Genomic DNA, 19297 nt, shown 5'->3' on the forward strand with positions numbered 1-19297 from the left:
GAGGATCCACACTGGAAAACACCCCCACAAGTGCTCTGTCTGTGATAAAGGTTTCTTGACAAAAAGCAATTTGAATAAACATATGAAGATCCATGCAGGAGAGCGACCCCACAAATGCTTGATATGTGACACAGATTTCTCTAAAAACAGCCATTTGAAAGTGCACATGAGGATCCATACAGGAGAGCGACCTTGCAAATGCTCGATATGTGATAAAGGTTTCTCTCAAAAAGGAAGTTTGAAAACGCATTTGAGGATCCATACCTGAGAGCTGAAATCTGAAATACCCAGAAATGAAAAATGAGGTTCAGAGGATTTCAAGATTGAAGAAACCTGAAATTTAACCAGTGATAGTCAGAGCAACTTCAACACCTGACAAGTGATAGTCAAGCTTTTTTTCCGCTTCCGGTCCCTCGAGCGACGAGGCTTGCTTCGATCTCTCCACGGCATCAAAGTTTGAGTGTTTTCCCGTTCGTTTCTTTGTCAAATTTCCGCTGCGTATTTTGTTGTGTATGTGTTATTGTGCGTTTCTATTTGGTTTTGGTTTTGTAGTTGTTGCAAATTTGTGTAATTCGTCGTTTCTTTGTTTGCGCCTCGTGCGGCCTGCTGGTGTCTCGTGCGGCCTCCTCGTCTCGACTTGTGCCCCGCCCCCTATATCTCGTTTGTTCTTTCACCACTGCTCCTGCTTTCTCAAATCCACGTTCTCACTTAGAGACTTTTCCTAGATTGTTTTGCATGGTTTTGTTTAAATATTTATTTAAATATGTTGAAACCGCAGCCGTGATGCCTACGCCGCCCCCCCCCCCCCAACCCCCCAGAATTTCCATGTTTTAAACGTTTCCCAGTGTGTACCCTGGATAAAAATAGGTACGCCATATCCCTGCGTGTCGTAAGAGGCGACTAAGAGGGTTGGCGTCAGGAAGGGCATCCGACCATAAAAACATTGCCTCAAAAAGAGAACCATGACAATTACAACTAGATGTGGGCAGGGTACAGCCCGAAGTGGAGATCGGTTTCTGAGGTTTGGGACATGGAATGTAGGGACAATGACAGGGAGATCAGGAGAAGTGGTGGAAGTATTGGTCAGAAGAAGAGTGGACATATGTTGTGTGCAAGAGACGAGATGGAAGGGAAGTGGTGTGAGAATGGTGAAGGGTAGGCAGGGACAGAAATACAAGTTTGTGTGGCAAGGGTGCCCGGAGGGCGTGAATGGTGTTGGTGTCCTGTTTTCTGAGGAGTTTGGAGACAGTGTGTTCTGTGTGACAAGAGTGAGTGATAGGTTGATGATGGTGAAAATGATGATTGGAAAGCTCTTGGTGAACGTCATCTCGGGATATGCTCCGCAGGTTGGTCGAAGCGATGAAGAGAAGGACAAGTTCTGGTGTGCGATAGAGAAGCTGATGGAAAACGTGAAAGATGAGGAAGTTGTTGTGGTAGGAGGAGACCTAAATGGACATGTGGGAAGGAGTATGGATGGTTTTGACGGAGTTCATGGGGGTTACGGATATGGTGTGAGAAATGGAGAAGGTGAAAGGATTTTGGAGTTTGCTGATGGAGCTGATTTGTTGATTTGTAATACTCAGTTCCAGAAAGAGGATAATAAGCTTGTTACATACACGTCAGGTGGGTCGACGACAACCGTTGACTACCTGATGGTGCGTAGGTGAGATAGAGGGCACCTCCGGGACACAAAGGCGATCCCGGGGGAAGAGGCTGTTTCACAGCACCACTTGGTTGTCTGTGACGTAAGGGTGAAAGGTGCGAGGAGAGCTCGGCGGGTGAAGTACCAACCGAGAATGAAGGTGTGGAGGTTGAAAGAGGTGACAGTAAGGGAGGCATTAAAAGAGAGGCTGAGTAGGGTCGAGGATGATGTGGTTGAGCTTGAAAGTGGTTGGATGTCAATGAAAGCTAGTCTGTTGGGAGCCGTTGGTGAGGTATGTGGATGGACAAAAGGACCACCGAGGCACTCGGAAACATGGTGGTGGGATGATGAAGTTGGAAAGAGGATTGACGAGAAGAGGAAGAAGTTCAAGGAGTGGCAGAAGGCGAAGGGTACGGGAGCAGAAACAGCAGAGCATGAAAGTTATAAGGCAGCCAGGAAGGCTGCAAAGAAAGAGGTAGAAAGGCACAGGAGGCATGCAGGAAAATGTTCGGAGAACGCTTGGATTCGGAAGAGGGTCAGAAAGCAGTATTCAGGATTGCAAAGCAGATAGCGAAAGAGAGGTGTGATGTGATGGGGGTGAGTTGCTTGAAGGATGAAGTGGGACAAATCGTTGTCAACCCAGATGGAATTAAAGGAAGATGGAAAAGATATATGGAAATGCTGTTGAATACAGAGAATGAATGGGATGGCAACATAGAGAGTAACCCAGTTTTAGGACCGGCAGAGAAGATAACTGAGAAGTAAGTTGAGGAAGCGATAAAAGCAATGAAGGGTAGAAAAGCGGGAGGGCCGACGGGAGTTGTGGGAGATATGTTGAAGGCAGCAGGAAGTTGGGGTGTGAAGAGAATGACAGAGATCTGTAATCTGGTGGTGAAAGAAGGCCGCATTCCAGTGGATTGGGAACTGAGTACCCTCGTCCCTCTATACAAGGGGAAAGGTGACCCTCTGGAGTGTGGCTCATACCGAGCGATAAAGTTATTGGAGCATGGAATGAAGGTATTGGAAAGGGTGTTGGAGAGGAGGATAAGGAAGAAAGTGAAGATCGACGAAATGCAGTTTGGATTCATGCCAGGAAGAGGAACGACAGACGCGCTTTTCATTGTGAGGCAGTTGCAGGAGAAGTACATGGAGAAGAGGAAGAAGTTGTTTCTTGAGTTTGTTGATCTGGAGAAAGCATTCGATCGGGTTCCACGCAAAGTAGTGACATGGGCATTGAGGAAGTTAGGAGTGGAGGAATGGTTGATCAGAGTAGTGATGGCAATGTACAAAAGAGCGCGCACAGCTGTAAGGACGAAGGACGGGAACAGTGGTGAGTTTGATGTGAAGGTGGGAGTGCATCAGGGGTCGGTACTAAGTCCACTACTATTTGTAGCTGTGATGGAGGTGCTGGCTCATAACGTAAAAGAGGGTTTACCGTGGGAGTTGTTGTATGCAGATGATCTGGTGTTGATTGCGGAAAGTATGGATGGACTGAAGGAAAAGATGAACACGTGGAAGGAATGTATGGAGACAAAAGGTCTGAAGGTGAATATCGGAAAGACGAAGGTGATGGCAAGTGGTAAAGCATGTGGTGAGGTGGAAAGAACTGGGAAGTGGCCCTGTGCTGTGTGTAGGAAGGGTGTCGGAGTGAACTCCATTCAGTGTACAATGTGCGCTGAGTGGGTTCATCAAAAATGTAGTGGTCTGAGAGGGTCATTAACCAGTGTGGCAGCTTCATTCAAATGTAAGGTGTGCACAGAGGGAGCAAATGTTGAGTTGGATCTTGGAGACGGCGTGAAGCTGGAAGGTGTGAAAACATTTTGCTACCTCGGAGACATGCTGAATGGAGAAGGTGGATCAGACTCGGCAACGGTTGCTCGAGTGAGATGTGCATGGAAGAAGTTTCGGGAATTGAGTGGCGTGCTGATGATGAGGGGAGTGTCGTTGAAGCTGAAGGGAAAGGTGTATGCTGCATGTGTGAGAAGTGTTATGATTTATGGGAGCGAGACATGGGTAATGAACGTAGAGCAGCAACGAAGGTTGGAAAGGGTGGAAATGCGAATGGTTCGACGGATGTGCGGAGTATCGTTGAGAGAGAGGAAGACAAATGATGAATTGCGAAAGATGATGGGAATAGAGCCTGTGATTGATGCTGTGAAGAGGAACAGGTTGAGATGGTTTGGTCATGTGTTGAGGAAGGATGAAAGTGACTGGTTGAGAAGTGATGGAAATGAATGTAGAAGGAAGTAGAAGACGAGGAAGACCGAGAAAGACTTGGCTAAAGATGGTGGAAGAAGAAATGCGGGCAAGGGGGTTAACAAGGAGAGATGCAGAAAATAGGGCAAAATGGAGAAGATTGTCATGGGGACGGCAAGGCTAACCCCCGCTCTAGCAGGGAAAATGGCCTTTAAAATGCATGTTGTTGTTGTTGTTGTTGTATATATAGTGCACCGTACATTAAACAGTATGTTGTGGAAATGACTTCCAGGGGCTAACATTGCATAGAATAGTTCAGTTATTTCCCATCGTGAATGTAATAGAATAAGCGTGAGGTAATGTATTCACGATATGCGATATGCATGTATAGAAAGACGTTGTCCACCCTTCCTAATGCGTGTGCGTCTAAAAACCACCAACCCCTCAAACCCCTTTTTAATGTTCTTACCTTTGTAATCTGTCATGTTCTTTTGAATCTGTTATGTTCTTTTTTGTGGGTAACGCCAGGCCTTTCGGCACAAGGTTTGGCGGGAAAGCCACGTTTCCATCCTGCCCAAGAAAAGGAGGACGGTCCATCCTCTGGTCCATCAAACGGGACCCTCGGGCCAATAGCGGCCGAGAGGGGAGGGGCAAAGTGTATCATCTGCATTATGTTTACAATCTGTGTTATTAGCGCTATAACCAATACCCCAATGAAGCCCTCAAATACCACTAAACGTATAAGAAATAATGCTGCTGTGAATGCACCTCCATATAAACAATGGTATAATTACGCCATACAGCGCATTTTCAATTAGCGCTCTCTTTTCCAGGAACGCATCCTGAGGTATTCCTTATCTTCCATTGTAACTTTCGAGGAAACATAGTTACCTGAAGCAGCTCCTCCCGTGAAATCTTGTCATCCTTGTCGAGATCATAGAGGCTAAAAGCAACTGCAGGAAGAAAATAATTAAACAACCCAATAAGGTGTTTTCTATTTTTCCTTTAAAAAATATAAACAAATAAGTAAATAAAACATAAACCCACACAATCTATTCCTAATTGCAAGTTAAGCTAGAGCAAAGTCCATGACATGCCATCACAAATCCCCATGCTTCCTACATAAAGCAAAGTTGAAAGATGGCAAAACGTTCCACCAGGAATGACCCAATATATCAAATTTTGAGTTAAGTTCTTTCCACGTTTTGACCCCAGTCACCCTAAGTCCCTATCCAGTGGGGCTCCCAATGTTTATTGCATATACAAAGTTTCATTAAAAAATGTTTAAAATGTGCCCGTAATTGCATTTTTCGGGACTTGACCTTTTGACCTAGCCCACGGGACGGGGTCAAAATGACACTGATCTTGCACCATCTTGCCATGTAGTGATCATAACGACCAAGTTTGGTGAATTTCTGCCCAATTGATTAGGAGGAGATAACGTGACGGCCTGATAGACGGACATAGAGAGACAGACAGACAGACAGACAGGAGACAGACACAGAGCCGATTACAATATCCACCACATTTTTCAAAAAGTGTGGGGATAACAACAACAATGAGTGCAGGGCCTTTAAAGTTTTACATGCATTCCCATAACATCTGTACACATATGCCACACGACTTAGGTATGTCTGTAAGAGTGCATTGTTCACTGTTCAACGAGTCTGTTGTACAGCAAACTAGTATTCATGTACACAAGGACACAATGTCAAATATCTGCGTTATTCAACATTAAAATCCGTTATCCCTGGTGTTGGGCTAGCAGCTAGGGTGCCGGTTTAGGATCCTAGGATCCTGGGTTCGAATCTCGGTCGATCGCCGAATTAATGCCAGGGGGGTTGACTCAGCCTGTCATCCTTCCGAGGTCGGCTAATTGAGTACCAGTTCACTGGTAATTCCCTGTTTGTCGTTGAAGGCGGCAAAAAGGGTTGGCGTCAGGAAGGGCATCCGGCCGTAAAACATTGCTTCAAAAAGGGGACCAAAAAAACAACAACTACCACGGTCCCCGAAAAGGCCAACCCCCGCTTTGCGGGGGAAAATGGCCTCTAAACGGTGGTTTTGTATTCAACATTAAAAGACAGCACTCAAATACTGAATATGGCACTTAAAATAAGTTGTTGACTCTTTTTGCACTCAGATATGTTTCAGAGTCTTTTTGTGATTCATCGAATAACTACCATCATACAACAACAATAACAACACCAAAAACTAGAATGGCACACGGTAGAGTGCAAACCTCGCCAGGCTGAACAGTTTATGTTTTGTATCCCACTGATTGGTCATATCCGAATCCGGATCTTCACCAAAATCTAATCATTTCGTCCGTGTCACATACCCAACCTCTCCACTAAATTTCATCATAATCAGTCCAAAACTTTGAGATATCTTGTTCACAGACAGGGGTGAAAACGTAACCTCCATCCACCTTCAGTAACAGAGGTACCAAACACATGATACAGAGCCAACCCAGCCTCAGCTGTGAAAACAAGGCATTTCTCTCATTGCCCTTCTGTCTCTACCTCGTAGTTCAAGAGCCGTGTCCATCCATGGTCAATCCGATGTGCGTCGAAAATCTCTTGGCTTCTCAAAACGTCAGACATTCACTTCCTTGCTTGTGAAAACCCTTCGGTAACGTTTCCTTGAGTCAAGGTTCAACGTACCAAAACATCAGGAACAAATCCATGTCCTTATCGTCGCCATGATGCATCCAGCTCTCTCCACCCAACGACCAATCACATGATCCCAAATCTTTGGTAGAACATGAAAATGAAAATGCAGGAGAATAAGTTCGCCTTCCAAAGCATCATGGCTTCTGTTACCCCATCCAGCAGTACCGTACTGGTCAGAAGACGAAGAGGATTGTTCTCACAATCAACCAGAAGATTGACATATGTGGGAAACTGGAGAAGAGAGCCAACAGAAATGCATGGATGCATGACTACGTTAGATCGTCAACTATCTCTGACATCAATGTGCAGAAGGCCAAGTTGCTGGAATTTCACACTAAGTCAGTGACAGACAAAGCTGCCGACAAGCGCCCTACTCTACACAAGCCAAAGATGCAGCAGCAGCTAGAAGTTATGTATGAGTGGTTTCCTCTTAATTGTTCGGAGGGAGTGTCAACTCAGGACCGATGTTAATTGAGAATTCAAAGTATTTTTACGATCAGATGGGATTGACCGATCAATGTGCCTTTCTGATGGCTGGCTGGCTCGTTTCAAGCTGCGACATGGGATACGGTAGCTTGACTCTGCCTTCTCCTCTGAGCTCGCAAGGTTAATTGGCCTGATCTTCACGTGTGCACAATTCATAACTTAAACACATGAGCCTCACGTGGAAAGGATGTGAGTCGGCAGGTGAAGGGGGTGGGATGGGAGGAGGCAGGGGAAAGGGTGGGGTGGGAGGAGGCAGGGGAAGTGGGACTCAGCATTGCTAGTATGTGTATAAAATCTGGTCAAAATTAATCAAAGGTCAAGTCCATCCAAAACATGCAAAAAACCTATTGGAAAAAGGCAGCAATTAGAAAATGCATCAACCAAATTTGTTATGCACAACATTCCATCATGTAAAACATTTCATAGGTCAAATCTTCCAAATTACCAAAATGTTGTTTATTCGGGTTTGCAAGTATCATGCTGTGCTCGAGACATTTTTCTTGTTTGTCTGTCTGCGAGCAGGATATCTCAAAAAGTTATGCACGGATTCTGACAAATCTTGGTGGACTGGTTGGGGTGTGACATGGACGAATTGATTCAACTTTGGTGAAGTTCCACACTCAGATCCGGATATGATGTTTTCTTTTTAATGTCCAATTTTCCAAATTTACAAAATTTCTTCACCATTGAGAGTTGGAGCCAAAAACGATTACATCGCATGATATCTCAAAAAGTTGTGGACGGATTTTGACAAAACTTGATGGAAGAGTTGGGGAGGTGATGCAAACAAGCAGATTCGATTTTTATTCAGGTCTGCAAGAACATTTGTGGCCTATCAGTGGTATGGAAAGCTAAACTGTTCGGCCTGGCGGCGGTATATGCTCCACCGAATGCCGTTCTAGTTTCAGATTGCAGAAGAGCCAACTCCGCTCGTGAGACTGTCGAATACCTCAAATCGGTGTTTGCTTCCAAATATTGTGTCCCCGACCCCTCCCTCTCTGTACCCACCCTACATAGTCGCACCCAACTGCTCCTGGACTCTGTCTTTTGCACCTGAAAAGGTGGAGAATTTTCTGGCAACACTCAACTCTGATGACATCAGCGCACACATCGTAAAAACCTGCTCTGCTGCTCTTGCACATTATCTTTCTGCTCTATTCACCCTATCATTTGCCCAAGGTCATCTTCTATCTGCTTGGAAATCAGCCGACGTTACTGCATTACATAAACAAGGTGCAAAAACCGATCCCCCTTAACTACAGGCTAATCAGCTTACTTCCAAAAACCAGCAAGGTCATGGAATTCATCATCGCAGTTGACATCAAATCATTCCTTTTCTTCAAATGCCTGATCTCAAAGCATCAGTTCGATTTCAAACCAGTCATGCTTCTGCTCTCTCAACAATGGATGAAGTCATGAGATCAGTGCTGTCTCTCTGGGCGTATCGCATGCATTCAATACAGTCTGGCACCGCACCTTGCTTTTTAACCTCTGCCTATGGCATCCAAGGCCGACTCCACACATGGCTTACTGATTTCCATTACTCTAATAGCAAACGCTTGGCTCTCAACCAGGATCATCTCATCTCATCTCATATCCCTGTCAAGGCTGGCGTGCCATAAGGTAGTGTTTTGACCCCAGTACTAGTTCCTAATCTTCATCAAAGATCTCTCTGACTCTATGGAAATTCCTCTTTATCTTTTTGCTGCTAGCTCCACCCTGTGCCTTAACATCCCTCATCCTTCAGATAGGCAGACAAAGCCTCTTTCCTGTGAAGAACTTGAGAGTATCATGAGCTGGTCATACACTTGGAATGTCTTTCAATCATGACAAATCTCACACTCTCACTCTGTCAAAAAATAAAAATTAAAAAAAAAAGGTCAACTTTCACTTATGGTTTTTAAAATGGCTTATTTAGGGTCGATTACAAGAACCAAACTTGTATTTTTGCTGAACCGGTATTCAATCCATAATTCCCCACTCACATCTTAACTTGCTGTCGCGGCTGTTGAGTGCTTCTCTCGGGCTGGCATTTTGCGTGCCCTCTTCGACTGGTAGGAAGTGCGCCAGAGTCCTCATAAACCCTCTAAAGTTCACTTGGTCATCCCTGAAACACATCACAGTCCTCAGTTTCAAGCCGTTCCACAAACCTCCAACATGACCTGGCACAACACTACTGCGTTCCTTTATAAATACATTCCACATGTGGTACAGCCAAGAGAATGCAGAAACATCAAAATTCACGTTTACACACGATTCCTTTGAATTTGCCCTTTCAAGCAAAAAATAAAGTATAGAACTATTATTTCTCAGCTTCCATATTGGTTGAAAAACAAAGAAGAAGAAGAATGTACAGCTTTGGCTGGGACTTCGGCTAAATAGTCTCGGAGCATACCTTTAAAGAATTCACCCGAGATTGTCATCAACAATTCTACCCATGATCTTTATTACCCCCATCAACCTTTCCAAATCCAACAATCTTACTTGATAATTTCAGGGTTTCTTTCCCACTTCCCATTCCTCTTTTCCTGTTTGTCCATTCCCTTGGGGTTTGTCCAACTGTCAGTTCTACCTTGCTCTTCCATGAGCTTTGCTCCAATTTAAAAAAAAGAAAAAGGAAAACCTAGAGAATTCATAGAACGCCTAACCCCGCACGGTCTTGAGAACAAAGGACATGGTCGGGGTCAACAAGCGGCAAATTTGATTGGGCCTGATGTAAAATGCCATAATGTCGTGTGCCAAGTCATGCTACGGAAGGGTTTTGAAAGTGCTAACAGGGCAATTTGTGTTCTGCATTGGTCAAGTATATAATTCAATTGAAAAAAAGAAAAAAATGTAAACGTTGGAGAAAAAAATATTTTGGAGGTGTACTGCCGTTGATGCAGCATCTTTTACACCACCTTTTTTGAACAGTTTACATTATTTATTCGTGCCTGTTGTTTGTGTCCTTAAAAAGAGTAAAGTTCCTGTTTGGAATGATTTCAATTTTGTTTGACTGCCAGACATGCAGACAGAGCAAGACAATTACATTACTACTCTGTACGCACGTGCAATTGGGAGGAGTTTCCGTACAATCCTTACAGTACTATAATTCACGGACCAGTGTGCACGTGCGTTTGTCGCGCTACTCCTCGACTACAGTTCTGGGGCGATTACATCCAGACTTGCTACACAGCATAAGCATCACCCGATTAGTGGTGTTTTTTAAATCTTTGCTGGTGATCTTCGGGGGTGGGGGAAGGCCTTTTCTCTATGTAAATGTGTATCGTGTAGCGCCACTCCAGGTGGGAGAGGGTATTACAAGTCCCACCCTTTACAGCACAATATTCCTGTCCCCATATTTTCCAGTGCAGTGAGGTGTTTGAATTACGCAGCGAGAGCTAACTTGAATATGCATTTTGAATTAGACGTTTGAATAAGGATAGTACCATAGCCTCCCTGGCCGCTCCCATGGGGAGCGGGTGTTTCTAATATGCCACATTCAGAGCTAAAGTACTGCCAAACGGCAGGTTCATGTTTTTGATTATTGTTCAAAATATAACATTCAATTTAAATCACGTAGATCCTCGATCATAGACTAACATTTTTTAAACAGACAGACGGACAATGAAAAAGCAATAAATTGCTTAACCTCACCTTTCGCTTCACGTGCGCACGGTAAAAACCTGACTGTCCCATACTAAACAGTCAAAAAAGGGTTGAAATTACAGCCTTTCCTGCTTACCCCTCCGCAAAGAAGGCGTTGATGATACGGTCACCAAGTGGGTTGATGGCGAGCTCTGGGATGCGCTGAAAGTCATCCCGGCTGTAAAAAAGATAAAAATGAAAACACGTGCACGCGATAATCAAGTTTATAAACTCGTGTTGGATAATTACAATGACGCTACTCACAAGGCACTACGCCAACACGAAAGTGCAGCACATGGATTACCACACCTACTGAAATGCAAAATAAGGGGCCATTTGATACTGCACTTACCTGAGATGGCCATTTTCTCCCTTATCTAGGCTACTGAATCGGCTGTAGAGCCTGGTTATTTGGCTGTGAGAGACTGTAAGGCAAACAGAGAGGGATCCACAACACACACAAGAAAAAGCCATATATATCACATAGGTATTGTGTTTCGCCATGACTGTGTCATTGCTGTTGGAAATATCTGTGGCGGGTGCAACCCCTTACTACTTGGTGACAATGTACTCAAAGTCAAAAACAAAATCTAAAATAAAGAGGGCCTTGCGACATGGAAGGACATTCATTCATCTGGGTGTAGCACGTGGCTACTGGTTCCATAATTTCGGGGGGGGGGGGGGGGCAGGACGGGGGGACGCCATGCCACTGATGCAGTGCCCCCTGTACAAAACTGAAGTCAAATTAGGAAGGAAACCCTCAGGAAGAAACTCCTAATATGAAAGGGGGTTCCTTCCTGAGAGTTTGCTTCTGTATCCATCTTGCCATCGCATGCGTCCTCTCCTACCCGTCATTCCTCCCCACGCACATTATTAGTCCAATTCTCCCTCTATTTGTCCTTCAGCCTTGCTGTTCATTAATTTTGTCCTTCAACCCTCTCGTTACTGTTCCTTTTGTTCTGTTGCGTCCTGATCTGTTCAGTTTCCACGAGCCTTGACCTTGCGGATGTGTATATATATATATACACACAAGTTCAAAACACACCTGGTCACAAGTGTGCCGCACTGACCGGGTCCTCAGTCGAGGTCCTCAGCATCATCCTGTTTCGGCCCTTCAACCTCGATACGGTGGGCCAGCAGAGGCACATACACCTCCACATGCAGCAACTACACCTGGATGCGTACATACCCCCACCCCCAACCAGTGCGAACGCAGACTACAACAACAACAACAACACCTCCACATCCAGAATCCACAGCACCAATCAAGTAAACATGGTGGAACACTCAAACACCCACCTTTATACCCTTCACCAACAAAACACACCAGATCATTCATACGCACGCACGCACACACACACAACCACCTACCCTTACATCATACACCACTCAACATACAAAAACACACACTCATGCAAAAATTCATTCATGCAAAAACACACCCTCACCAACTCACTCACATACACAAAATAAGAAATAATAATAATAATATTTAAAAACTACACAACCAACCAACCACCTACCCTTACCAACATGCACAACTCATGCAAAAAAAATTTATGCAAAACCATTGATGCAAAACCACACCCACTCATGACCCACTCCTGCAACACACACACACCCACTCCTGCAACACACACACACACACACACACACACACACACACACACACACACACACACACACACACACACCCACTCCTGCAACACACACACAACCACTCCTGCAACACACACACATCCACTCCTGCAACACACACACATCCACTCCTGCAACACACACACACACACACACATCCACTCCTGCAACACACACACACATCCACTCCTGCAACACACACACACATCCACTCCTGCAACACACACACACATCCACTCCTGCAACACACACACACATCCACTCCTGCAACACACACACACCCACTCCCACTCCTGCAACACACACACACCCACTCCCACTCCTGCAACACACACACTCCCACTCCTGCAACACACACACCCACTCCCACTCCTGCAACACACACACACCCACTCCCACTCCTGCAACACACACCCACTCCCACTCCCACAACACACACACACACACACACCCACTCCTGCAACACACACACACACCCACTCCCACTCCTGCAACACACACACACCTACTCCCACTCCTGCAACACACACACCCACTCCCACTCCTGCAACACACACACACCCACTCCTGCAACACACACACACCCACTCCCACTCCTGCAACACACACACACCCACTCCCACTCCTGCAACACACACACACCCACTCCCACAACACACACACACACACACACTCCCACTCCCGCAACACACACACACCCACTCCCACTCCTGCAACACACACACACACCCACCCACTCCCACAACACACTCCCACCCCTGCAAAACACACACACACACACACACACACACACACACACAGTCCCACACCCATTCCTGCAACACACACACCCACTCATGACCCACTCCTGCAACACACACCAACACACACACACACACACACACACACACACACACACACACACACACACCTACCCTTACAACATACACCACTCAACATACAAAAACACACACTCATGCAAAAATTCATTCATGCAAAAAAACACCTTCACGCACTCACTCACATACACAAAATAAGAAATAATAATAACTAGCCGAAACCCGTGGAACATCCACGGAAGGGAGGATGTGGTGTATGGATAGAGTGTACCATTATGGATGGCATAGGGGATTTGCTTGTCCGAGTAAGAGTTAGGAAGAAAGATGAGAATGAAGAGTGCGTATATGAACAACGATCGCCGACACCGGCACAAATGCATGCTCTGGATTGTCCACTCAGTGGACGGCTTGCTGTCGCCTTCGACTGTCCAATCAGATGAGACAGCTTGCTTAACGTCCTCTGATGCGACGTCACACCTGCGAGGTATCAGGAGGCGGGAACCGAATCCAAAACAGAAGCTAAAGTAAAGACCATCGGAGATCTCCTGCGGCAGCGTTTCTAACCGATGTGGTAAAATACAGTACGTACAGTAAAGGACATTCTCATTGATCCGTTGATTTAACTATAACTGACCTGCGCCGCCCTGCTCTAGCTTGACATGTTAGCAGGTACTCTGACCTTTTTCACAACTTCAAATGGCGTTTCATAAAATCCTGCTGTGACTCGACATGCGCCGCACCATAATCATTGGCTCATAAAACCCGACACTGCTACAGAGGATTATACTACCACCGGAAGCCGGCACTTGGTTGTCCACAGAGGGAGGGAAGAAACACACCATGTGGAATGAAAAACAAAATGCTTTACAATATTCAAGAAAGAAACATTTTTTTTCATTTAATATTCCGTAAGTATTTATTGTACGACTAACGATTGTCAAAATAAGAACCTGCTTTGGGCAATCGCACACTATACCGTCGAGGCCGCTTTTACAGAATAAGAAGGAAATAATTAAATTAATGCTTTCCTATTTACATCGTTGAGTCAATACGTCAAAAAATCATTTTTAAAACCTGTAATCACTGGTTGTAGGGAATGCAGATTTGACGATCAGCTGATTTATGTGTGTGTGTGGGTGTGTATTTTAGACTTGGACAATATAAGAAGGAAAATTGCTTTGCAATACATGCCCATTTGCAAGTTTCAGATCAATATCAGTAAGCAGTAAGCACGGCCCATTATTTAATGACACCACTCGACTGTCCAATCAGCGGACGGCTCGCATTGCCTTCGCCCAGCAGACGCCAATACGATGGTGTCGTAAGATGGCGTCGTATCGGCCGATAATCGGATGCTTTTGGGTCCCAAAGTCGGCGAATTCAGATTTTTCGAGTATGGCTGTACGCGATAAACAAAGAGCGCGGTTCGTAGATGGAAAATGCATTAGTGCCGTGGGCATCGGGTCACTGGGTGCAGCATAAAAGGGATAACAAAGTCGAGTCCTTACGGTATTATTATATAGATAATATAAACAAGTACAAAAAGTTTTAATTAAAACAAAAGCCACGTCGATGTTACACAATGCCTAGATGCAGCTGTGCCTATAACGTCGATGTTATAGGCACAGGACATTCCTATTGATTCGATTACTTCATGTTATTTTTGTGCAAAGTGAAAATATATCTCGGCAATTTCCCGTGTGTGGCGACAAATTTTTAATAAATCTCGGCATTTTCCTGTCTGTTATTTCAGGCGGTGTATGAATGACCATGCCGCGATTTTTAAAAATATATATCTCGGCAATTTCCCGTGTGTGGCGACACGTGAACGAAGCTATGCTCCTCTCTCCACATTATTGTGACGACGTATAAATTAAATATTTCATCGTGACGATTGTCATCAAATGGACGAATTTTTAATATATCTCGGCATTTTCCCGTCTGTTATTTCGGGCGGTGTATGACTGACCATGCCGTGATTGTAAAAAAATATATCTCAATGGACTTGAAGTTACAGGCCTTTGAGAATTCATTTCGTTCTATAAAGGGCAACTTTCATCGGATTTTCTTCCCGTTTTTTTTCAACCGAGTCTAAAACTATGTTAGCGACTGAAAAATGAAATGATATATCGAATTTGATTTGAAAGAAAACTGTGTGAGAGAGCAAGACACCACGGGCCTACAAAACAGGCCTCAAAGCTATGCGAGTTAATAAAATGGTGGATATTTGTTTATATGAAGCCTCTCCCACAATGGGTGGAGCTTTGAGGTTTTGTCTTCTCTGCAAGAACAAGAAGAACAAGAAGAAGAAGAACAAGAAGAACAACAACAACAGCAGAGGGCACTCTATGAGCAGCGTCTACGACGCGGCTAAAAAACTACACACCCAACAAAACCACCTACCCTTACCAACATGCACAACTCATGCAAAAAAAAATTATGCAAAACCATTGATGCAAAACCACTCCCACTCATGACCCACTCCTGCAACACACACACACCCACTCCTGCAACACACACACACACATCCACTCCTGCAACACACACACATCCACTCCTGCAACACACACACACACACACCCACTCCTGCAACACACACACACACACACCCACTCCTGCAACACACACACACACACCCACTCCTGCAACACACACACACACCCACTCCTGCAACACACACACACCCACTCCTGCAACACACACACACCCACTCCTGCAACACACACACACCCACTCCTGCAACACACACACACCCACTCCTGCAACACACACACACCCACTCCTGCAACACACACACACCCACTCCTGCAACACACACACACACACTCCTGCAACACACACACACACACACACACACACACACACACACACACAATCCTGCAACACACACACACACCCATTCCTGCAACACACACACACACCCATTCCTGCGCGACACACACACACACACACACACACACACACACACACACACACACACACACACACACACACACACACACACACACACACGACCCCCTCCTGCAAAACACACACACACACACACACACACGACCCACTCCTGCAACACACACACACATGACCCACTCCTGCAACACACACACATGACCCACTCCTGCAACACACACACACACACACCCACTCCTGCAACACACACACACACCCACTCCTGCAACACACACACACACCTACTCCCGCAACGCAACGCAACGCAGCACACACACACACACACACACACACACACACACACACACACACACACACACACACACACACACACACACACCCACTCCTGCAACACACACACACCCACTCCTGCAACACACACACCCACTCCTGCAACACACACACCCACTCCTGCAACACACACACACACCCACTCCTGCAACACACACACCCACTCCTGCAACACACACACACACCCACTCCTGCAACACACACACACACCCACTCCTGCAACACACACACACACCCACTCCTGCAACACACACACACCCACTCCTGCAACACACACACACCCACTCCTGCAACACACACACCCACTCCTGCAACACACACACACAACCACTCCTGCAACACACACACACACCCACTCCTGCAACACCCACACACCCACTGCTGCCACACACACACACACGCACTCCTGCAACACACACACACACACACCCATTCCTGCAACACACACACACCCACTCCTGCAACGCAACGCAACACACAGACACACACCCACTCACTCCTGCAACACACACACACCCACTCCTGCAACACACACACACACACCCACTCCCGCAACGCAACACACACACACACCTACTCCCGCAACGCAACACACACACACACACACACACACACACACACACACACACACACACACACACACACACACACACACACACACACACACACACACACACACACACACACACACACACACACACACTCCCGCAACGCAACACACACACACACACACCTACTCCCGCAACGCAACACACACACACACCTACTCCCGCAACGCAACACACACACACACCTACTCCCGCAACGCAACACACACACACACACACACGCAACGCACACTCCCGCAACGCACACTCCCGCAACGCACACTCCCGCAACGCACACTCCCGCAACGCACACACACTCACTCCTGCAACACAGACACACTCACTCCTGCAACACAGACACACTCACTCCTGCAACACAGACACACTCACTCCTGCAACACAGACACACCCACTCCTGCAACACACACACACCCACTCCTGCAACACAGACACACACACTCCTGCAACACCAACACACACACACACACACACACACACACACACACCACACCACACCACACCACACACACACACACACACACACACACACACACACACACACACACACACACACACACACACACACACACACACACACACACACACACACACACACCTCCATTTCTATTCCGTAACCTCAACCTACACCGTTCGACGTGCCTCCATAAACTTCCTCCATATCCAAAATGAGCCTTTCAAGGCACGCTGGGCAACTTTGTCACACATCCTCCTTCTTTCTGTCCCACACACTCCAAGCCGAGAAGGAAATGCAGAAAAGGAATTGCCAAAATACCCTCTACACCCCACCTCAAATGGCTGACACGAAACTCGCCAACCCTTTTCCCAACACTCTCCCTCCAGCTCACTGTACTTTCGTCTCTTCCTCTCGTGCACCTCCTCCATGTTCTCTTCCCAAGGTACAGACAACTCCCCTAAGATGACCTGTCTTGTTGCACCTGACCAAATGACAATGTCAGGCCGCAACCTTGTCACACAGATCTCCTCTGGGAATACCAATTGTGGCTTTGACTGTGTGTGTGTGTGTGTGTGTGTGTGTGTGTGTGTGTGTGTGTGTGTGTGTGTGTGTGTGTGTGTGTGTGTGTGTGTGTGTGTGTGTGTGTGTGTGTGAGAGATATATATAGAGGCAGGTTTAGGTTACATTGACCTACTCTTGTGAAAGACACCAAGAGATCTTCAGGGTCCACCAACAAATCCTATATAAAATGACAACTTAAACTTCGAGGTGTTTATTACCTCTGGGCGCCCGGACCCACCCATATCGATGATTATAGGATTTATATCATAAGAAGTACGAACACCTTCCCCTCGAGCAAATATAGCAACCTCAACTGGATGGGCACGATTTGACGCCATAATACTCTAGTCTCTACCAGTACCACAATGAGCATAATCACACCACCTAACGAAGAAGAAGAACCTTCACCACAGGAATTAGGGTTAAACTAAAGGAGCAGCCATTTCCCGTTTACTTTAGTGCCTGATCACACGAATAAACAAACTCGATATCGCCCCCACAGACCCAGCAACATGTCCAGGTCCCAAACTCACAACCCGTTTCTCTCTTGATCTCCTCAATCTCCTCTTCACGCAGTAAAGACGAAGCACGCGAACCCATATTGATTGATTCAAGACGCCCAGCCCAACGTAACCCCGTTACGTTAAACACTAAAACTCATGTTCTGACGTTTCGTACAACGTGATGCCATCACTACGTCAATTATCGGGCCATTGGAGATACAGTACTCGACTCAGAGATTTAAGATGTAAAGACTTAATCATCTTTTAAAGCTCTGTAATTTTCATAATGTTTTTTTTATTACTGCGTTTTATTTTTATTATTTCCATATTGTTGAAATAAATTGATAAAATGAGCAGCAACATTTGAGGCGCTGTATAAGGGAAAACAGCGTCATATGTAATTATGGTTAAATCTGAAAGGATATTGTGACAAAGATATACATTGGCATATTAATTAAGCAACATAATGCCGTCATTGGAATGATCGAATATTTAATCTGTGATAAAACTTGTAAATGAAAATTAACATGACGTCGGCCATGAATAGTTCATCACGTTTTACATGATCAGCCAACCAGGCGCTGGGAATCTTGCACGACGCGGTAAATGATCGACGCCCTGTTTACACTGATTATATTGTGAAATAATCAAAATGACATCACGTGGATGGAATGTGGGATTTCCTCGATTTCAGTCGAACTTCTTGAAGTATTGTCGTAATACTCCCAATAGAAAAATAGGTGTAAAAGCGACAGTTGGTGTGGAAGAGCAAGAGCTATGTATTTATATGACGTTTGCAAATAGGGGGGTTTCAGTTAGTGATGGGCGATTATGGGAATTTTGGAATCGAATCCG

The 19297-nt window shown here is 45.7% G+C and overlaps 1 protein-coding gene across 2 annotated transcripts in view; it reads right to left on the reverse strand.

The window, feature by feature from the left end:
- The window catches only part of CHP1 (calcineurin like EF-hand protein 1), a 38284-nt gene extending 19624 nt beyond the window's left edge, over positions 1 to 18660 (reverse strand). Inside the window, exons 1-6 of one of the 2 annotated variants that reach the window (XM_068115486.2) lie at positions 18473 to 18610; positions 10976 to 11048; positions 10721 to 10801; positions 8982 to 9103; positions 4730 to 4791; positions 4289 to 4408 (exon numbers count right to left, since the gene is read on the reverse strand). In XM_068115486.2, the coding sequence (XP_067971587.1) occupies positions 4304 to 4408; positions 4730 to 4791; positions 8982 to 9103; positions 10721 to 10801; positions 10976 to 11048; positions 18473 to 18539 (510 nt within the window). In that variant the 5' untranslated portion in view covers positions 18540 to 18610 and the 3' untranslated portion in view covers positions 4289 to 4303. Of the gene's footprint in view, positions 1 to 4288; positions 4409 to 4729; positions 4792 to 8981; positions 9104 to 10720; positions 10802 to 10975; positions 11049 to 18472 lie in introns of those variants that run through there. The other variant, XM_078779112.1, reaches the window with a different exon arrangement.
- Between the last annotated feature and the right edge of the window lie 637 nt (positions 18661 to 19297).

The sequence above is a fragment of the Myxine glutinosa genome, chromosome 5 (genome assembly GCF_964187855.1).
Source record: "Myxine glutinosa chromosome 5, kmMyxGlut1.1, whole genome shotgun sequence".
NCBI lineage: Eukaryota > Metazoa > Chordata > Myxini > Myxiniformes > Myxinidae > Myxine > Myxine glutinosa.